This window comes from Rissa tridactyla, chromosome 3 (assembly GCF_028500815.1).
Source record: "Rissa tridactyla isolate bRisTri1 chromosome 3, bRisTri1.patW.cur.20221130, whole genome shotgun sequence".
NCBI classification, from domain to species: Eukaryota; Metazoa; Chordata; class Aves; order Charadriiformes; family Laridae; genus Rissa; species Rissa tridactyla.
In genome coordinates this window covers 29,101,264-29,118,448 of record NC_071468.1, presented here as the reverse complement: position 1 = coordinate 29,118,448, position 17,185 = coordinate 29,101,264, and the positions used below count along the sequence as shown (strand labels likewise).

Here is a 17,185-nt window from a genome sequence, read left to right as displayed (position 1 = left end):
GTTTTGTAGAATCAATAATTTATACTGGAGAGAGCCTCAGGAGTTTCAGGCGTCGCCCTTTCCCAGAGCTAGGACAGCTTCAAAGTTAGATCATATCATGGCCTTGTCTAGTAAAGTTTTGAATGCCTCCAGTGCTGGAAATCAAACAACCTCCCTGGGCAACCTGTTCCAGGGTTTGATCATCCTCAGATATTCCATTCCTGCAACTTTTAACCATCACCTTTTGTCCTTTGCTGACACTTCCAAGGAGAGACTGACTCGCTCTTCTCTGTAACTGTCAGGTAATTAAAGACCGCGATTAGATCCCCTGTTAGCCAGCATTTCTCCAGGCTGCCCAAAACTCATCATCTTTGACTTCCTCTCTTCATCTGCACTGGCCTCGTGTCTGTCTCGATTGGCTGAGCTTGCTCCGGTTGCCAGCATCTTTTATAGTCGTGGAGCCCAAAACTGGACACAGTACTCTAGATGTGGCCTCATGAGTGTCAAACACAGGGATAAACACAAAAAAGTGTTAAGACATTCTCTGTCCTGCTCTGTTAGCTGCCATAATAGTCTGCATTAAAATGTTATATGCAGTATTTAGTCAATAAAACCAATCATTTTATTTGACTTATGGTAGTCAGCAAGTTTGCTGCCTCTTTCTAAAAAGCTGAAGTGATGCCAGAACCTTGTTGAAAGTGGGCTTGGATCTTGAACCAGCATAGTTAACACATCCACGTGTTTTGCTAAACTGATGCTGGCCCTGTAAAGAAGAGAACATTGCACTGTAATGCTCAGTATTACATTGCAATACTGTTTGCAAATCAGTATATACTGCTTTGAAATGCCAACTTTGTAACAGTTCTAGAGAATATCCAAGTGCTTCCAGGTGATTGCTCCAGCTTCTCCTTGTGTTATGACTTGGTCCAGTAGAGTCTATAGAAGTGCTGAAGTTCCTTAACTGAACAGTGGAAGAAGAGCTGAACAGCTGCTGTTGCAGGCTGAGATATTGCCCTGTGAACAGTTCATTCCATCATCTGCCTTCTGACCCTGCCTTCTTACCTTGCGTCTCTTCATTTCTGGGATTCTGAATTAAACCGTGGAACAAACAGATTTACAGCTAGCAGATGTTAGGATTAGGTAGCTGTGAGTAGGACCTACAACTAGAAATTGATGCTCTTATGATGACAGGAGACATTGCAAACCACCTGTTCTATGTAGTTAAATAGTAATTAACGGTTTTCTTTCACAAAGTTCAGCTTTCTATTTGGTTGTGGTTTTGTACAGTGGTACATATATAATTGCTATTCTTGTTGAAAGCAGTTGAATTATTCTGTGAGTTTGTTAGCCATTTATTTTCTCTTGGCAAGAGCCTAGAACACTTCTTTGACTTGAAAGTGGTCAACTTCTTGGATGTAGGTGCTCTAACTCAGTAGCTACATAACCAGAGGTTTTAATTTCAAGTTGTTCAGAATACAAGTTAAAAGTGGTACCTTAGAGTGTTTGTGTTTTGTCATAATTTATAAATGTTTGTAATTATTTTTACAGCTAACAATCAAGAATATTAGAACTTAAGAGCTAGGAGGAACTTCTGCAATATTTTTGAGTTGAATTCTCATTCATTTGAAAATTCATATGATCCTTTTTTTTTTTTCCTGTTTGCATCTTCTGGTGTCCTCTGTGATATTAAAAGGAGTTTAGAACTTTTCAAGTTGATGATCATATGAAGCAGAAGTACATGATTAATTGATGAATTATTTTCCAAAGATACCTCTTTTGAATCACTTTAGATATTTATATATACTCTAAATGTGCTTTTATCTGAAGATATGGCTCTTGTTTCAGAGAACAACGGTGACTGGGGAAAGGCTGAAGCTGTTTGGACTAAAATTCAAGAAGAAAATGTTGTTCCTCGTGAAAAAACATTAATCCTACTGGCTGATATACTTGAGAAAAATGGTCAGGTTGTTCCGTTTGAGGTACCAAAGGTAATTGGAGTTTATCTTTCCTAGCTAACAATACTTTTGAATACATTTATTTCCATTGAAAAATGTTAACAGATAGCATTATAGTAACTTAAATAAGTTTATTTGTTTTAAAGGTTAGACATGAAGATACCAGTAGTTTAAGTGCTTCTAGTGTGGAAGAAAGAAAAATAAGGATGCTTTGCAAGAAAAACAATGCAAAAGGTAAACTGAAAACACTGCTTTCTTTACCCCTTCAGCATTAATTTTAAGATTTTGATTAACTGCAGAGCAACTGATGCTTGCTGCTGCTTTTTGTTGGTTTACTAGTATGTTAGGAAAGGTACATGACAGTGTTACCTGCCTATATTCTGCTTCATAAGCTGATATGAGAAAGATATGCTAAAATATTTAAAATGTAATCAGAAATGCTGACTTTTAAATGCATGTCTGAAAGCCAGTCTATGGTGAAGTTGACAGTTTTAGAATTACTGAAGTACTGCTGGTCTGTAGTTCACTTTATCCTGTTGGGTTAACATCATGTTCTAGACTTTCAAATGTAGCCATTAAACACCAGAAACTAAATTTATGTACAGGATTGATGCTAAAAATACCATTTTTATGGTTCCCAGAAAATCTAGCTGTTTGGTTGCAAGTTTTATGGTGTGAGACATGAGAAGTGTAGTGAGAAGAAAGAATAATATCAAGTGAAATAGCTGGGACATGTTTATGGGAAGGCAATTAACTATTGGAAGAAATTGTTCAGAGATTTTTGAAAGCAGATAAAAATGTAGAATTAAATAGGTTTAAAAAATTAATTTTGTTGAGTGAGGAAGATTTATAAATACAAGATACCTAGTTATTTTTTTCTGAGTGTTATCAGTATATTTAACAGGTTGAACACACAAAGTTTTAAGCTTTGAGTTTTTAAAAGAAGAATCTGTCAGTCATTTACAGTTAACTTCCGTTGTTAGTGAGATGACCCTATAGAGTTATTCATTCACAGAAGCACTGATTAGAAATCTGGAGTCTGGGTATTCTGTATATAGGGAGTGCAATCTTCTGTTATGTCGCAAATTTAAGAGTCGTGCATATTATGGCAGACATTAAAATTAATGTTTTCAGGAAATTTTTCATGCTGGTAAATTTCGGGGATCAAAAGAACATATGGGAAATGCAGAAATGTTTTTCACTGAAAACCAGGCAAAATTAATGGAATACATTTTATAATGTTATTCCTAAAGAAGTGTCCTGTGCCTTTGATATCATACGCGCTATCAAGTGGAAAGCAGGAGGAAATGAAATATGCCTTGAACCTTGCAGGGAGACTACTTTAAAACAAAAATATAAAATGTAACTGTTAACAGTCTGTGATGATATTTGATATTGAATTTATCAGTAAATTATTCCTGCATAATCTTGTATTTTAGAGGGGGTTGTCTAGAGCTACTGGGAGTTAAGGGGGAAAAGGGAAATGTTGGTAAACAGTTCCTCTCTTGTTGGGAATTAGTTCTTTTAGGTTTTTATAGTGGGGTTTTTTTAAGACAAAATTGTCACTTTATATAACAGCATAATGTAATTTTGACGTGAATGTAATAGGGCAGAATATAACTTTTTACCAACATCAGCTTTTTGATAGGAAAAATATTAACTTAATCTAGTTATGTAACTAATTTCATGAACTTATCAGCTCTGACATGGAGGTGCTTTGAAAATCTATTCTCTGAAGTGCTTGATTTATGCAAAGTCATATTTTCATTTCTATCTTGATTCGTCAGCGTGAGAACCTGACTCTAGGGGATCACGTTACACATATCCCAAACAGTTGCAATTGCTGAAACAAATTTGACTGTCTTGAGAACTGAGACTTTCTTGGCAAGTTGTCACTTTTCAAACAAATCTTTCTACTTGAAATAGCTAGTATAACACAATATGATTTTGAAACCAAGAACTTTATCTTTTGAATGCTAATATACTTGAGTAATTTTAGATGCCATCTGAAGAAGTAATAAGCTGATAATACATGATCAGGCATATGTCTCAGTTCGAGACTCATTTAGGAATATTTCAAACGTGCTACTTGCACGTTTAAGTTAAGAAAATAATCTGAATAATCATTCTGAGGTCAGGACTGACATACACAATAAAACATCCTAGAACAGGAAAACAAAACTGATACGAAGATCTTCAGTTCTTCATTGAACTAGTCATTATGGAAAAGATTTAAATATATTTCCTTGTAGAGATAAATCTTATATTTTGTGGACTATGATCATCGATGGTCACGTATGCTTGGTGTCACGTATGCCACCACGTCTGCTCGTGGCAAGGCCCATTTTGGTACCCAACCAATGGAAAGCAATATTCAAATACGGGGGGAAATCCTGATTTGGTCTAAAGACAGCAGAGCTTTTGTAGGAGTCTCCAAGGATAAGGATTTTTTGGCTTTAAAAAATATAATTTAAACAGAGTTTGACAAGCAGAAAGAGCAAACCTATTGCCACTCAACTATGTTTTTGTAAATAATTAGTTAACACTTGTAATAGATTATACCAGTGAAAGGGGATTTTTTCTCGCTGAATGTGATTGCTAGTTTACTGGTACCTCAGATTTCAGGAAAGTCAAAGGGAAAAATGTCTTTCTCACTGAATTTAAGTGTGAACACTCTATGAATGCCAGTGTTCAGCATCTGAGCAGGCAAGAGAGTTCACCACATTGCAACAGGCCAAGCTTTAACCTCAGACCTGTAAGTAAATGTGGTGGAGGATTTCAAGACCTTTCATTTCGTTGGTCTTTTGGTTCACACTGCAATCCCTATTGTAATGTCAGACGTCAGTCATAGTCTTTCTCCATCTCTCTGATGTCTCTGTCTGTCTTGTATACATGAAACTCGCATACACAGAAGTGGATTTAATTTTTACTGTGATATCCTTATCCTTTATGTCTGTTCATATATATATTTTTTTTTTTTAATGTAGCTCCAAGCTTCCAAAGTAGGTTATGGATGGCAATGTTAATTCTAATTTTTAACTGAGTGTAAGAGTTTGTCTTGTAAATTTTTATGCGTAGTCATTTTTTTGCCTACATTTCAGGAGGTTTTTTATGTATACTCTTTGGTTGAAGAAGTTTAAGATTCAAACCAAAAGTCACACCAAAAGTTTTGGTTTGGGGGAAAGCCATCTTAAAATTCTGCAGCATGCTGTAATAAGTGCTATTGGTGTAACGCTTCTTGTGACAGTAAGATTCAAATGAGTTGTCTTCATCTTTACTTTCAAAGTACAAGAAAACAACTTAACACTTAAGCTGTGAAATTTGTAGTGATAGTACAACTATTTCTAAAAAGTTTTAAAGGTTATTGTGGCTGTGATTTGAATTAGCAAATGGATTATTTTTTGACTTTCATTAAATGAAACATTTAATCACAGTTGAGATGGAAAAGATCATTTGTGGTTCTTAACACAGCTTTCTAGCTTATGTTACAGCCTGGATGGCAGTCTTAGCTTCATGTTTATAGCTGCATAATCTTGTTTCAGAAAAATAAATGACTGAAAAGTGTGCTTATCATTTTTTCCCCTTTTTGGTAACATCTTTTCATACACTGACAGTTATTGTGAATGCATGAAATAAAACTGTTAATCAGTCAAACAAATGCAGCGTAGTTTACTTGTTAAATATCTGTATATTTGTAAATTGTATGTTTTGTATAAATCTTGTCGTAGCCAAATAATTTGATCTCCCCATATTGGAATCACCTCCTATATTATTTGTTAAACGCTGTTGTGATCATGCACCAGACACTGTAACTATATACCCCAGAATTAGGTGTTGCTTTAAAAATCCTGAGTCTTCCCCTTCCAACCAGCTGCGTTGGTATTTAAGCGACAGCAGCATATAGAAAAAGAGCAGTAGCAAACTTTTTGTTCTGTGATGGTATGTGTCAATTGATTGTTGTATACAAGCAGTTTTGAACAAGCTGTGACCAACAGCTTTGGGCTCAAAGATGTAAGCAGAGGATAAATAGATTTAAGATGGACCTTTTCAATCAGCACGTGATTTCTTTCTATGATCAACATCATTGCAATATAACATTTTGTTTTGGCTTTTTTTTTTTAGAGGCCTATGATATTTTCCTGAAAATGCAAGGAAAGGATGGGTTTCACTATCGTTCTTACGACACCCTTATAAAAGCATTGTTAACACAGAATTGTCTTGAAGAAGCCATCGAAGTGAAACGCATGTAAGGCTTTTCTGTGTTTGGGGGATTTTAATTGTTGGGGGGCGGCAGGGAGGGGAGTGTTTTAATTTCTGGATCATTTTCAAGTCAGTCCTTATCTTTCAATGGGAAAACAGGTCATGACTGATAATTAGGAGTTATGGTAAAAAATACAGCAGTGTTTCATAGGGCGATAAGCCATGTATAAAAAAGGTACTAGAGTGACAGTATGTGTGGCTAATAACTCATTTCAACTAACAATCTCAGCGAATGTACTTGGCATCAGAACTGAAAGTCTGCCCTTCTGGCAGTCTGCCTCTTCCTCTTTAGAGCAATATCCAAACAGACAAGATTCCTTCACTTCACTGCCTGTGAGCCTTCCCCTCAGTGCCCGTCCCTGCTGCTGTCCTACCCTACCCACACTCCCCGGCAGCTGCCTGCCTGCCAAATGCAAAATGGTACATTTGACTGCGATGCCAGTGGCTAGGAGACGACCATAAACCTTAGATCCAACTCTTACACTTCTGAAATAAATCCAACCTGCTGTCATGCGTTATTAGAATCACCAGAATCGAATTAACCTTTAGCAAGTTGTATGGTACACCACTTGCTTTAATTATTGCTTGTAATGTGTGTTCTGGTCAGATTATAGGCTTCAATGTAAAAATGTTACTACTCATCGATGTAGAGGTAAGAAGAACAAAAATTTAAGTTTAAATTTAAAGTCTGTCGGTTTCTTCAGCTAAAACAAGAACAGTGGTTGTCGTCAAGTTTGTTCGCTGACAGAATACAGTGAATTTGAAAGCGCCTGTAGGTAACTCACATGATGCATAGGGCACTGTAAAAATCTAATGATCTTTAGTTTTTGACGTTCAGGAACAGTGTGTAGTGTAAGGTGATGTTTATCGTTTTCATGTTTTCTTTAAAAGTGTTTAGACTGAAGAAATGCCTTTCGTTGAAAAGGTATTTGAGTTCTGCATTCAGAAGAACAAATGATGTTTTTTCAAATAGATCTCAGTAACTGGGCTTCATGATAAGGAATGTTAGTGATTGCTGGATTTATGGCTTATATCAAGGAAAAACTAAAACAGTTTATCAAATTAAGCTCCCTGAAATGTAACTGATGAATCTTTGTAAGTAGAAGATGGAAAAGAGATGTTTTAGAAGTACAAAGAAAGTTGATGAAATTTAGGTAGTTTGTTAAACAGTCACAGAAAATATTCATGTATCAAAAGTTTTATTCAAAGATTCTTCAGGGAAGAAGTTTGAAATTTTCTACTGAAGATTTGTACATGCATTGACTGTTTCCCTGCCCTGCAACTCAAACACACTTGTAAGGAAGATGCACAAAGTATTACATGTTATCAGCAGTAATTTGCAGATTGGAACAGCAGAAAAAAAGTGGTGGCTTGCTCCTAGTATTATGATCATTCAGAATTCCCACTTTAGATAGTTGTTTTAGAATGTAAATTGAAAATGCAGGGAAAAATTAACAAAAAATTTTAAAGGCTAAAAAAGTTGGAGATGCGTTTTAAACGACTAAGCCTCTGCACCTCGAGATATTTAGGAAAAAAAGAAAATAGGATTTAATAAGAGATTTTGGTTTTGGTCACTGGTCAAAGACAACCATCGTAATAACCCCTGTGCTTTTCAGAACTCTCATACTCCATCTTGTAGCATAAAATGCCAAATAATGACATTCTAAGCAGCCTGTAACAGCTCACTGTTGCATCAAGACAGAAAATGCTTCATATTGGCAGTGTTCACGGTGTTTATCTGTGTATCTTTTTTCTTGTAACAAAACGATGCTTACATTAAGCATTTTCAAATGTCTGTAAGTTTTAAATTATTCACTGAAACAGAGAAAGCAGTTGTGTATGTACCCGTGGTTGAGGAATAGCAAATCTGCGTGTTTTGCACACATTTCTGCATGCTTGACAATTTTTCCAACCTCATATTACAAAGAGATTATTCCTGCAAAGCCTAAATGTGTGCAGTGGCCTGAAACTTGTGCAACTCCTAATATTTTCATAAAATACAGGAAAGCTACCTTCGTTTATATAAGCTAACATCTTTTGCTTTTTACTCTGCTTGAAGCCAAATTTGAAATTTAAATAATATTTAGAGAGCCTTCCTATGAGCATTAGCATAGGCAACAAAATAAGTAATCTTTTTATTTTAAAAGATAATTTTAAAACTGTTTTCCCTGGGAAACTTCCACGGAAAAGTGATGCGGTAGAAGGAAAATGCACTCTGCATTTGGAAAAAAAAACCAAACCAAATCAACCCAGGTTACTGATCTGTTGGTCAACCCAAGTCTAGTTGCTTTTGCTTTCTGGCACTGTCTTGAAGAATATTTACTGCATTTAGTCCAAGAAGTTTTAAATAGAAATTTAGGAGTATTGGAATGATGGATTAGTTCTGTAATAGTAGCTAACATCTATTTAATCACACTAAAGATTGGAAGATTGGAGAAAGTAAATCCTTTGTTATATGTAATTTACAGTCTCATGCATGAATTGTTGACTTAAGGGCTTTGACAGATGGGACAAAGCGGGGAGGAAAAAAAAAAAGGCGGAACTGAGCAGTGGGTGCTTAGGCAGGGATTAAGAGGATTGGTTGGGAGAGTAAGAAAATCCCGAGTCCAGTGACTGCATTTGTGAGCCTGGGAGGCTGAAAGTGACTGAGAGGATAGTCATATTGTATGTGATGTGAAGGATTTTCTTGGGATTGGGGAGAATAATTTAGCAATGACCCTGCTTACCTCCCAATCCGCTCAGCCTCTAAGTTCAAGTAGGTAGGCTGCTCAGTTGTTTGCCACAAGATGATCAGTGAGGTTTATCTTGATTGCTGATATGGTAAATGGCAATGCCCCCCTTTTCTGTGTAGAGATTTTGTAATCTAGAAATGAACATTTGTAAAGTTATCCTTATATATTAAAAATGTGGCTATATGTCATTTAGGAGCGGGAACATTTTGTAGTGTAAGATCAACGTGATTGCTGGTTAGTCTCTCTTGACTAATTTCCAGAGCGTTAGAAAAAGCTTTAGCAGTGTTATTAAAGTAAAGATTCTCTTTGCTATAGATACACGAAGTTTTGTATTACAGGAGATAAAGAATTGATAAGCGAAATACAATTTTAACGTGGCTAAGGCAGCAAATGTAGTATGTTCTCTTTAAAACCTGTATACATCTAGATGACAGAAATTTGAAAATTAATCAACCAAATGATATGGTGTTAGTTCATAATATGCTTTAGTTTATGTTTAAAATATACAGTGCTGAAAATAAATGTTTCATTTTTATTGCTGAAAGAATAGTTTTACATTTTATAATTATGGTTACTATTGAAAAAAGAAGAAAAAGTATCCAGCTTAGGATACAACAGAACAATGCAGGGCATGCAGTTATTTTAGTCATCTAATATGTCAGCATTCAAGAATCTGAACCGATTGTTTAAAAAAAATCTTGTACTTTGTTTCTTTTGTTGCTCACTTCCAACTTTGTCATCTGTCAGAATGCAAAAAAAAATTATCCTTCTATAACCATTGACAGGATAACACAAAAGCTGTCTCCAGGTCGATATTTTGCAGCAATATTTTTAACATACGAACAGTAGTTTTTATAATTTCACCTTGGTGCTCAACCATTTATTATCGTATCAGAAGCATGTCAGTAATTCCTTTCTAAATGTCTGCTTCTTTTAGTGCTGAGACCCACATCAAGGGCTTCACACTGAACAGTGCTGCCAGCAGCCTCCTCATCATATCGCAAGTTAGGCGGGATTATTTGAAAGGTATGTCACAATGCTTGACCTTTACGTCACATTAATGCCTCTGCAGATTTTTCTTGTAACGCCCTTCGAATACTTGGATAAAGGAGTCCATTTAGCAAATTACCTGCTTATCAAGAGCCTTTTGTGGTAGCTGAGAGACGTAAATTACTGTACATGCATTTATAATACAGCTTGAATATGAATGTACTTGTCATTTGACCACTTAGTCCAGTTTCCATTCCATTTAACACAAGATGGGTTTTCTTAAGATGAATCACAGCTCTTCAGACATGCAAAATTTGTGCTCCAGAACGAGAGAAAGTACAGGCTTTCAAGTGCGTTAAAATTCACAGCACAAGTCATTTTGCTTTGGAAATTAACATACTTTAGAGCATCTGAAACAATTCCCAGCAGTTGTTTCTTGCATATTGTGGTGGTTGTGTGAGATACCAGATGAGTTAAATTGACTGTTAAATGTGCGTGATTGTGCGCTAAATGATTATAATATTGATTTAAAAACTTAATCAAATACTTTTTAATAGTTCTCAATACCAACAGTAACAAAATATTCAGTTTGGTTTTCTTTTTAATGTAACAACGATGATAGAAAAGCAAATGGTGGCTGAAGAGTATGTAAGGGTACCCAACAAGATGGTGGATAAAGTTTGTAGTTGTGTTATTTTACTTCTCAGCATTGGTTGTTTTGCAGCCTAGAGTTCAGCTCCACAGCATTACATTTTACTTATTAAGTTGTTCTGCAGAACTCTTGCAAGAGAGGAAAACTCTGCAAGCGCATAGTTTTACATGCAGTGCTGTGTCTTTTATCCCTGCGCAAGTGTAAGTACGGTGTTGATACGTACTTTCATCAGTACCTTTAAGCGTTAAAGCAGCTACCTACGAAGGAGATGTGTTACACTGAACTGGGTTTTACTTTCATAGCAGAAGGCGTTCCAGAAAATCCCTTTTTGATTCTGCCATCAGTTAATTTTAGTTCATTTCATTATGCATAGCTGTAGTAGCCCCTACCCATGTAACATCAGCTACATTAAAATACTCCAAGATGAGCATTTAGATGCATCTTCTCACTTGTACCCTTTCCTGTAGCTTATAAACTTGTTTTCTTTCAAATTCCTTCCCCATTCGGTCTCCAGTCTGACGTCATTGCCAGGTGTCATCGACTGAAGTATTTGCAGTGAATGCAATTGCTTCTCTTGCTCTTGGCAAGTCTAAAGTTTTTGCAGCTTTCAAGTCCTTCACCTGACATTCCTGTCTGATTTTCTTCGAATGAATTTTCTGCTTTTTCTTGTCCAGCGTGTCATGAAGTTTTGCCAGTTCTTCCCAAATATTACACACCAAAAATCTTCCCTTCTTCAGAACATCACTGACGTTTCTGTATTCTGTCAATCTCTTGCGCTAACTACATGATTGCCTTTTGGCTAGCATACTAAATTCTCTGCCACATCAACCCTCTCCCTTGCTGTACTTTCAAAATGCTTCTTTTTGCACAAGACAAAGTTTCTCAAAAAGTCTGTGGAATTACATTGGTTTGCAAAATTACTTTTTCCTTTATCTTGTGCGTTGAACTGGCTTTACTTTCCTTTGGTGTTTTAATTGAATAGTCAGACTTGATCCTTGTTTCTGTTTTAATTTGAAAGATACTGCTTCTCTTTTTGTAAATGAAGCCTTGAAGACAAGCTACTAAGTATTTCAACTATACTTGTCATTTTCTGAGGCTCATAGATTACCCAAAAAATTTTTGGGCGCAGTTTTTCTGCAGTGTTTTGGTGGTGAGCTCCATTTGACCTGCATCCTGTGATGGCTTTCACTTGTGTAAAACTTGCTGACTTTATCACTTCCTCATATAGTTCACCATCATTCTTTTCTGTGTAATGTAGTATAGCTAAAGGTTTTCCTGTAGGTCCTGAAGTATACTCGTAAGAGCTCTAATATCTTCCAGCAAGAACTTGGTAAAACCCAGGTTATCTTGAGTCAGAACTTGAGTTTCACAGTGTGGGATTTGCAGAGTTTATGGGAAAGCCTTTTTAAAGATAAGCAGTGGGTTTTCACAAGTGCATAGTTACCTGCTTTTAAGCACTGAAGAATCAAGGGATTAAATTATTAATTCAGATTAGTAATAATGAGTGCTTTTGCATAAGAAAATAAAAAGGTACCAGCAGAATTGTCTAATACGCTACTAGTATGTGATCTCTTTCAGTAGTGCTGCACACATGCAACTTCCAGATCTTTCTCTGTCCTTGTTGAGAAGGCTGGTCATGCTCCGTGCTAAAGGGAGGGCCACGCTTACAGTCAGGAGAAAATTTGAACCTAGCATATGTTTTAAGTTTGCTTTTTAAATTCTATGAATCTTGCCCCTGATGTATTGCTCCTTTTTTTCCCCCCAAAAATAAAATAAAATAAAATTTGCTGTGAAGGAAGGTTAGGCATACAGGATGTTTTTTCTTCCTTTCTTGTAAAAGGTAATATTTGGTTTCTGCAGTACTCACGTATATTGAATCGGAATGTTAATGCTGTGGAGTTCAAGTGGGTGTATATTATGTTAGATGTGTTATCAATTGGTATTATAATTATTATCTGTGAATAATCCTGCCTGTGCTGGTAAGGAGTAAGAGATTTTTACCAGAGGGGCATGTCTTTCTGTGTGTGTTTGCTCATGTATAATGTAAATTGACAAGAATTCTGGTTAGGGAAAGGAGGGCGACTGCATCTGCGGTGGGTTTAGGGAATTTGTGGCAGACGGGCTGGAGATTTGTGTGTTTTTAACATAGGTAATTGCTGTCATTTTAGGAGTTCTTGAGGTAATTGTCCAGTTTTGAGGGTTTTTTTGTTTTCATATGAAGACTTGTCCCATGCATTTATTTAAAAATTAAATGTCAGTAAACAAAGTTTTGGTTTACACTTAAAAAGGCAAATCTGAATACTAGACTTCAGCAGTTTTAATATTGAATTGCATTTTTAAACTATATTTATTCTTAAATATGCAACATTTTTGGTTTTTAGTAAAGAAAACTGGTTATAGTTTGTAGAAAAAACAAGCTGAAAAGGTTGTGACTTCAAGGTCAAAAGGGAGGTCATTTATGACACAGCTACTTTCCTTGAGCTGGATACTAAAATAAATCAAGTAAATGTTAAAGTTATCTTAATACTTTTTATTGAGCAAATATTAAAGCTTTTTAACCTGAATTACTATTGAAATTTTTTATTTGTGTGTATATATTCAAGTTATAATTCACTAGCAGTTTTGGGGTTTAAGCTCAGCAAGAGAATTGTTTTCTCTATGTGTTTTTAAAAGGGTAGGGTTAATGATACCAGCAGCATGGTTGCCTTCTGAACTAAAATCTGATTTCCTTTTCCCTTATTTCTTTGCCATTGGTAGATGCCGTGGCTGTTTTAAAAGGAATGCTTGACAGTGGCTTGTTGCCTACTAGACCAGCAGTTGTTGCGCTCACTCATGCTCTGGCAGAAAAAGGGGACCTAAAGAACCTGCAAGCACTTAAAAACATGCTGGAAGACATCACAAAATCAATTGGTGTATCTGCCTCACTAATAGCTAATGCTATTGCTTTGGCTCATACTAAGAAGTAAGTATTTCTAGGACTGGCATATGTAATTCTTTTATGCAGAGCGGTGGGAAATCACTTGCGTTATCCATTTCATTCTGTTTCCATTCGTACAGTGACCTAGATGTTAAAATTCTGGTCGAGTTGTGCAGTGTGCTGTTCAGTTCTGTTCTGGTATCGTTTCCCAAACACATTTGGGGTTGAAAATCATTTAATGATATGCAGGGATAGTTATAAAGTGTTGGGGAGAGCATAAGGTCTTCTCTGGTGTAATTTAGCTTTGATACTTTTATTCTAATGTATTACACCTCATGTAAACTGTTCTCCTTGGTGTTAGATCAAAAGCCCTATGAAATCTGAATGTAAAATTGAATTACTTCATCAATATACATGTAAAAAATCTTGGAAGTTAGCACCCATACATATAATGCGTATACCCATATGTATAATACTTACTTGGAAACAAAATTCTGCTACCAGTTCCAGTAGTTGAAATGACAAAATATTATTGTGTTTATCCTCAAAATGTGAAAAACAGATATTATGTGTGTGGAGCAGTTTTTTGGGTTTTGGGTTTTTTTGGTGAGAATTATAAAACAATCGGTTGCTATGCTGTTTTAGGCCACAGTTTCAATCATGATAATTATCCCCACCCTTGGAGTATCCTTTGATTCAACTATCACGTTCTGCCTAGCATTTTCATTGTAGTTGATACCTTGGTGCTGCGCTAGTTTATCCTTTGTATAAAACTGCATGGGGGAAGCACTTCTGGGAGAAAGGGCATACCATGGACTTCTCAAATATGCTTTGCAGGATCCAGTCTTCAGGAATCTTACATATTCTGTTACTTTATTTCAAACCAGTTTCATCAGGTAGAGCTCCTGTGTCTAACTTGGCAGGAAAGCTGTAGAGAACTGTGTAATACATAACAGATACCTGATCGCCTCAGGCATGCCAGGCCAGAGAGAATAGTCACTGAAGTGTTTGGAACAGCAAGAGGACTTGAATTGAAGGAGAACCATGCAGGCCAGTTCCAGTAGTGAGCTCACTATGTTTTCAGCCACTGAAAAACAATCTGTCTAATACTTAGATCTGAGTGGTCCTTGGCACACAGTTCTAGTGCATTGACTTTTGCCTAAGTTAAGCACTCCAAGCAGGAGAGACATTGCAAGATTTGTCTCATAAGCTGCATATTTTCCTATATTTCCATGTCATAAAAGTTTTGCAAAGTAATGCTACGTTCTTAAAATGTAGATATGGTGACGAGAATTAATAATGCAGTATGCTGGCACAGGTTAAGCAGCATCAACTTTTTCCATGCTGAAACTAGGTTGGATGCATGAAAAGACTTAGCAGCAGCATAAATAAAATACACCTTATATATTCTTATATATCTTGCAAGCTGTACCTTGAGAACTATGATAAAACAGATTCTAACAGGTATTTTTAATACCTGTTCATTTATTGGTAGATTCATGTTTCTGATATAGTTTTCAAAGCATTTTTCATAGCTTTCGAATACGCTGCGTTTCTGCTTCACCTAAAAGCATTCATCATGCTCCGATTTCTTTTTCAATTAAATTAGTTTTTAGAGAGGACCGATAAGAGATGTTGTCATTTGAACTTTTTAGAATGCTAGAAGTAGAGCTTGCACTTTGCTGAATACTTCCTGCATTGTTTTATTAGCATTTGCTATACTTAAGCCGTAAGATTAAAAATGTTAAGACAAAGGTACTGACCAAAAGACATTTAGTATTGCCTTTTGCATCCAAAAAGGCAGGCATGGGAAAAATCAGGTAAATAATTAATTGTATAGCATTAAAAAAATACTTTAGTTGCATGTATTAATTATTCAGGTACCTTCCCTTAATGTTCTGATTTTGCCTTCTAGATTTTCGTAAAGCAGCTAGCTGAACTCTTCTTTCTTAATGAGGAAAAAAGTGTGTCAAAACTACTTAAGCTTTGTTACAGGTCAAAGGTTATAAAAAAAAAAATTATTTATGGGTTAATTTATCGATTCTGTCATAAATGGTTTCACTTTTACAATATCTGAATAAAGTCATAGGTACTTAACCAATTCCTGGGAAATATAACCTTAATGTAGAAAACAAAAACTTAAATATAATTGCTTCTTTAGGTTTAGAAATCTTGCGTTCCGAAACTAAGCCAGTTCAATCTCTTTTCCTAGCAATGACCTTGATGCTGCGGTGGAATACCTTGAGCCTCTGCTTATCTCTGGTGCACAGAATCCTGATCAAGCTGTCAAAAATATTTCCTATTTGTTAAGAAAGGTGTCTGAGGATGGATTAGAACCAGCTTTGGAAAAATGTAAGTTAATTACAATGATATTTAAATATTCTGACTAGACGGAGGTGTTATGAGAGAGCTATTACATGTAAAACCTGCTCAGTCAGCATAAATCATGCCTGTGAAGTTTACAAAGTGGCTTTTCAATCAAAGATTTTCCTTATGTACCCATCATTTTGCAGTTGGTGCGATGGCAGAACGACTGGCCAGTCAGTTTGGAATTTACAGACCTGTCACAGATCTTTTCCTTCAGTATGTCAGTGCAGACAGAGTGGATGATGCCAGATCGCTGATACAGGTAATGACATAACAAGAGAGGTACAGAAATGTGTAGAGCTCTTCAAAGGTTAACTGAGAAATTGTCAAAAAGAGGTGGCGTATAACATAGGCTTGTACTAGTGTATTTTTGAGTTTCAGTGTGAGTAGCAGTAGCACAATTGAGACTATTCTAAACCATGGGCTAGAACTCTAGTACTGATAGTAGTAGTGGGTGCCAGGGTCAGAAGGTTTTTTTGTCTTCTAACAACCTGAAGAAAATAAAGGAAGACTGGTATATTGCTTGAAATTCCATCCAAAGCAAATATTCTTTTAACGCTTTCTGCTGGACAGCGGTTGCTTCGTGCAAACCATTTCCTTGCAACTTCTCACATGATTTCTTAAGTACTGTAAACATAATATCTTACAGCTGTACAGTTTGCAAACCAGAAGCAGGCAACGTTTACTTTTCTTGTGGACCTTATTCCAATTGGTTGCTATAATATTGTATATGCTGTATTCAAGCTTTATTAAGAGACGAATTTGCTTTCTATTCACTTGCGTGTCACAGATGCGTTAAAAGACAAATGCTGGTCTCTGTGCCACAGTCCCAGCTGAGTTAGCGATCTTCAAGGAACGAGACAACTGCCTTCGTGCCATTTGTACAGAGCTAAAGACGCAGGCGAGCCAGAGGTGGGATGAAGTGGGGGTGACGCCAGCTGGCGCTGGCAGCCTGCACAAACAGGCTCCCTCAGGGAGGCTCATCCCAGCAGGCGACAGTCACCCTGGTTCCGTGGGTTGTTCTGTGTGCATAAGCTGCTGCCTCACATTGAGGCCTCTTACCATCTTCTGGTAGTGCATACTACTCACTCACCAGTTCCTAAGTATTTTAAGCTGTTAAAGAAAAAAAAGCTCCGCTTCGTCCATCAGATGTTTTATGATTATTCCAAGACCATTTTTTGAGAAGAATGCATACCAGCAAATGTGTTTAGTTACTTCTGCTACAGTGTGAGGTGTATTATTTGTATATTCCCTGCTCTGGAATATTACTTTGTTTATTGCTTTGCTTACTGGGTCATCGAGTATTAAATTAAAAGGAGACAAAAATTTTGCT

The 17,185-nt window shown here is 36.3% G+C and overlaps 1 protein-coding gene across 1 annotated transcript in view; it reads left to right on the top strand.

Annotated features, from left to right (window-relative positions):
• Positions 1 to 17,185, top strand: part of LRPPRC (leucine rich pentatricopeptide repeat containing) — a 93,928-nt gene that overhangs the window by 67,569 nt on the left and 9,174 nt on the right. The window contains 7 exon segments of the mRNA XM_054195083.1: positions 1,825 to 1,967; positions 2,081 to 2,168; positions 6,057 to 6,180; positions 9,864 to 9,952; positions 13,326 to 13,530; positions 15,698 to 15,837; positions 15,999 to 16,114. Of these exon segments, the coding sequence (XP_054051058.1) occupies positions 1,825 to 1,967; positions 2,081 to 2,168; positions 6,057 to 6,180; positions 9,864 to 9,952; positions 13,326 to 13,530; positions 15,698 to 15,837; positions 15,999 to 16,114 (905 nt within the window).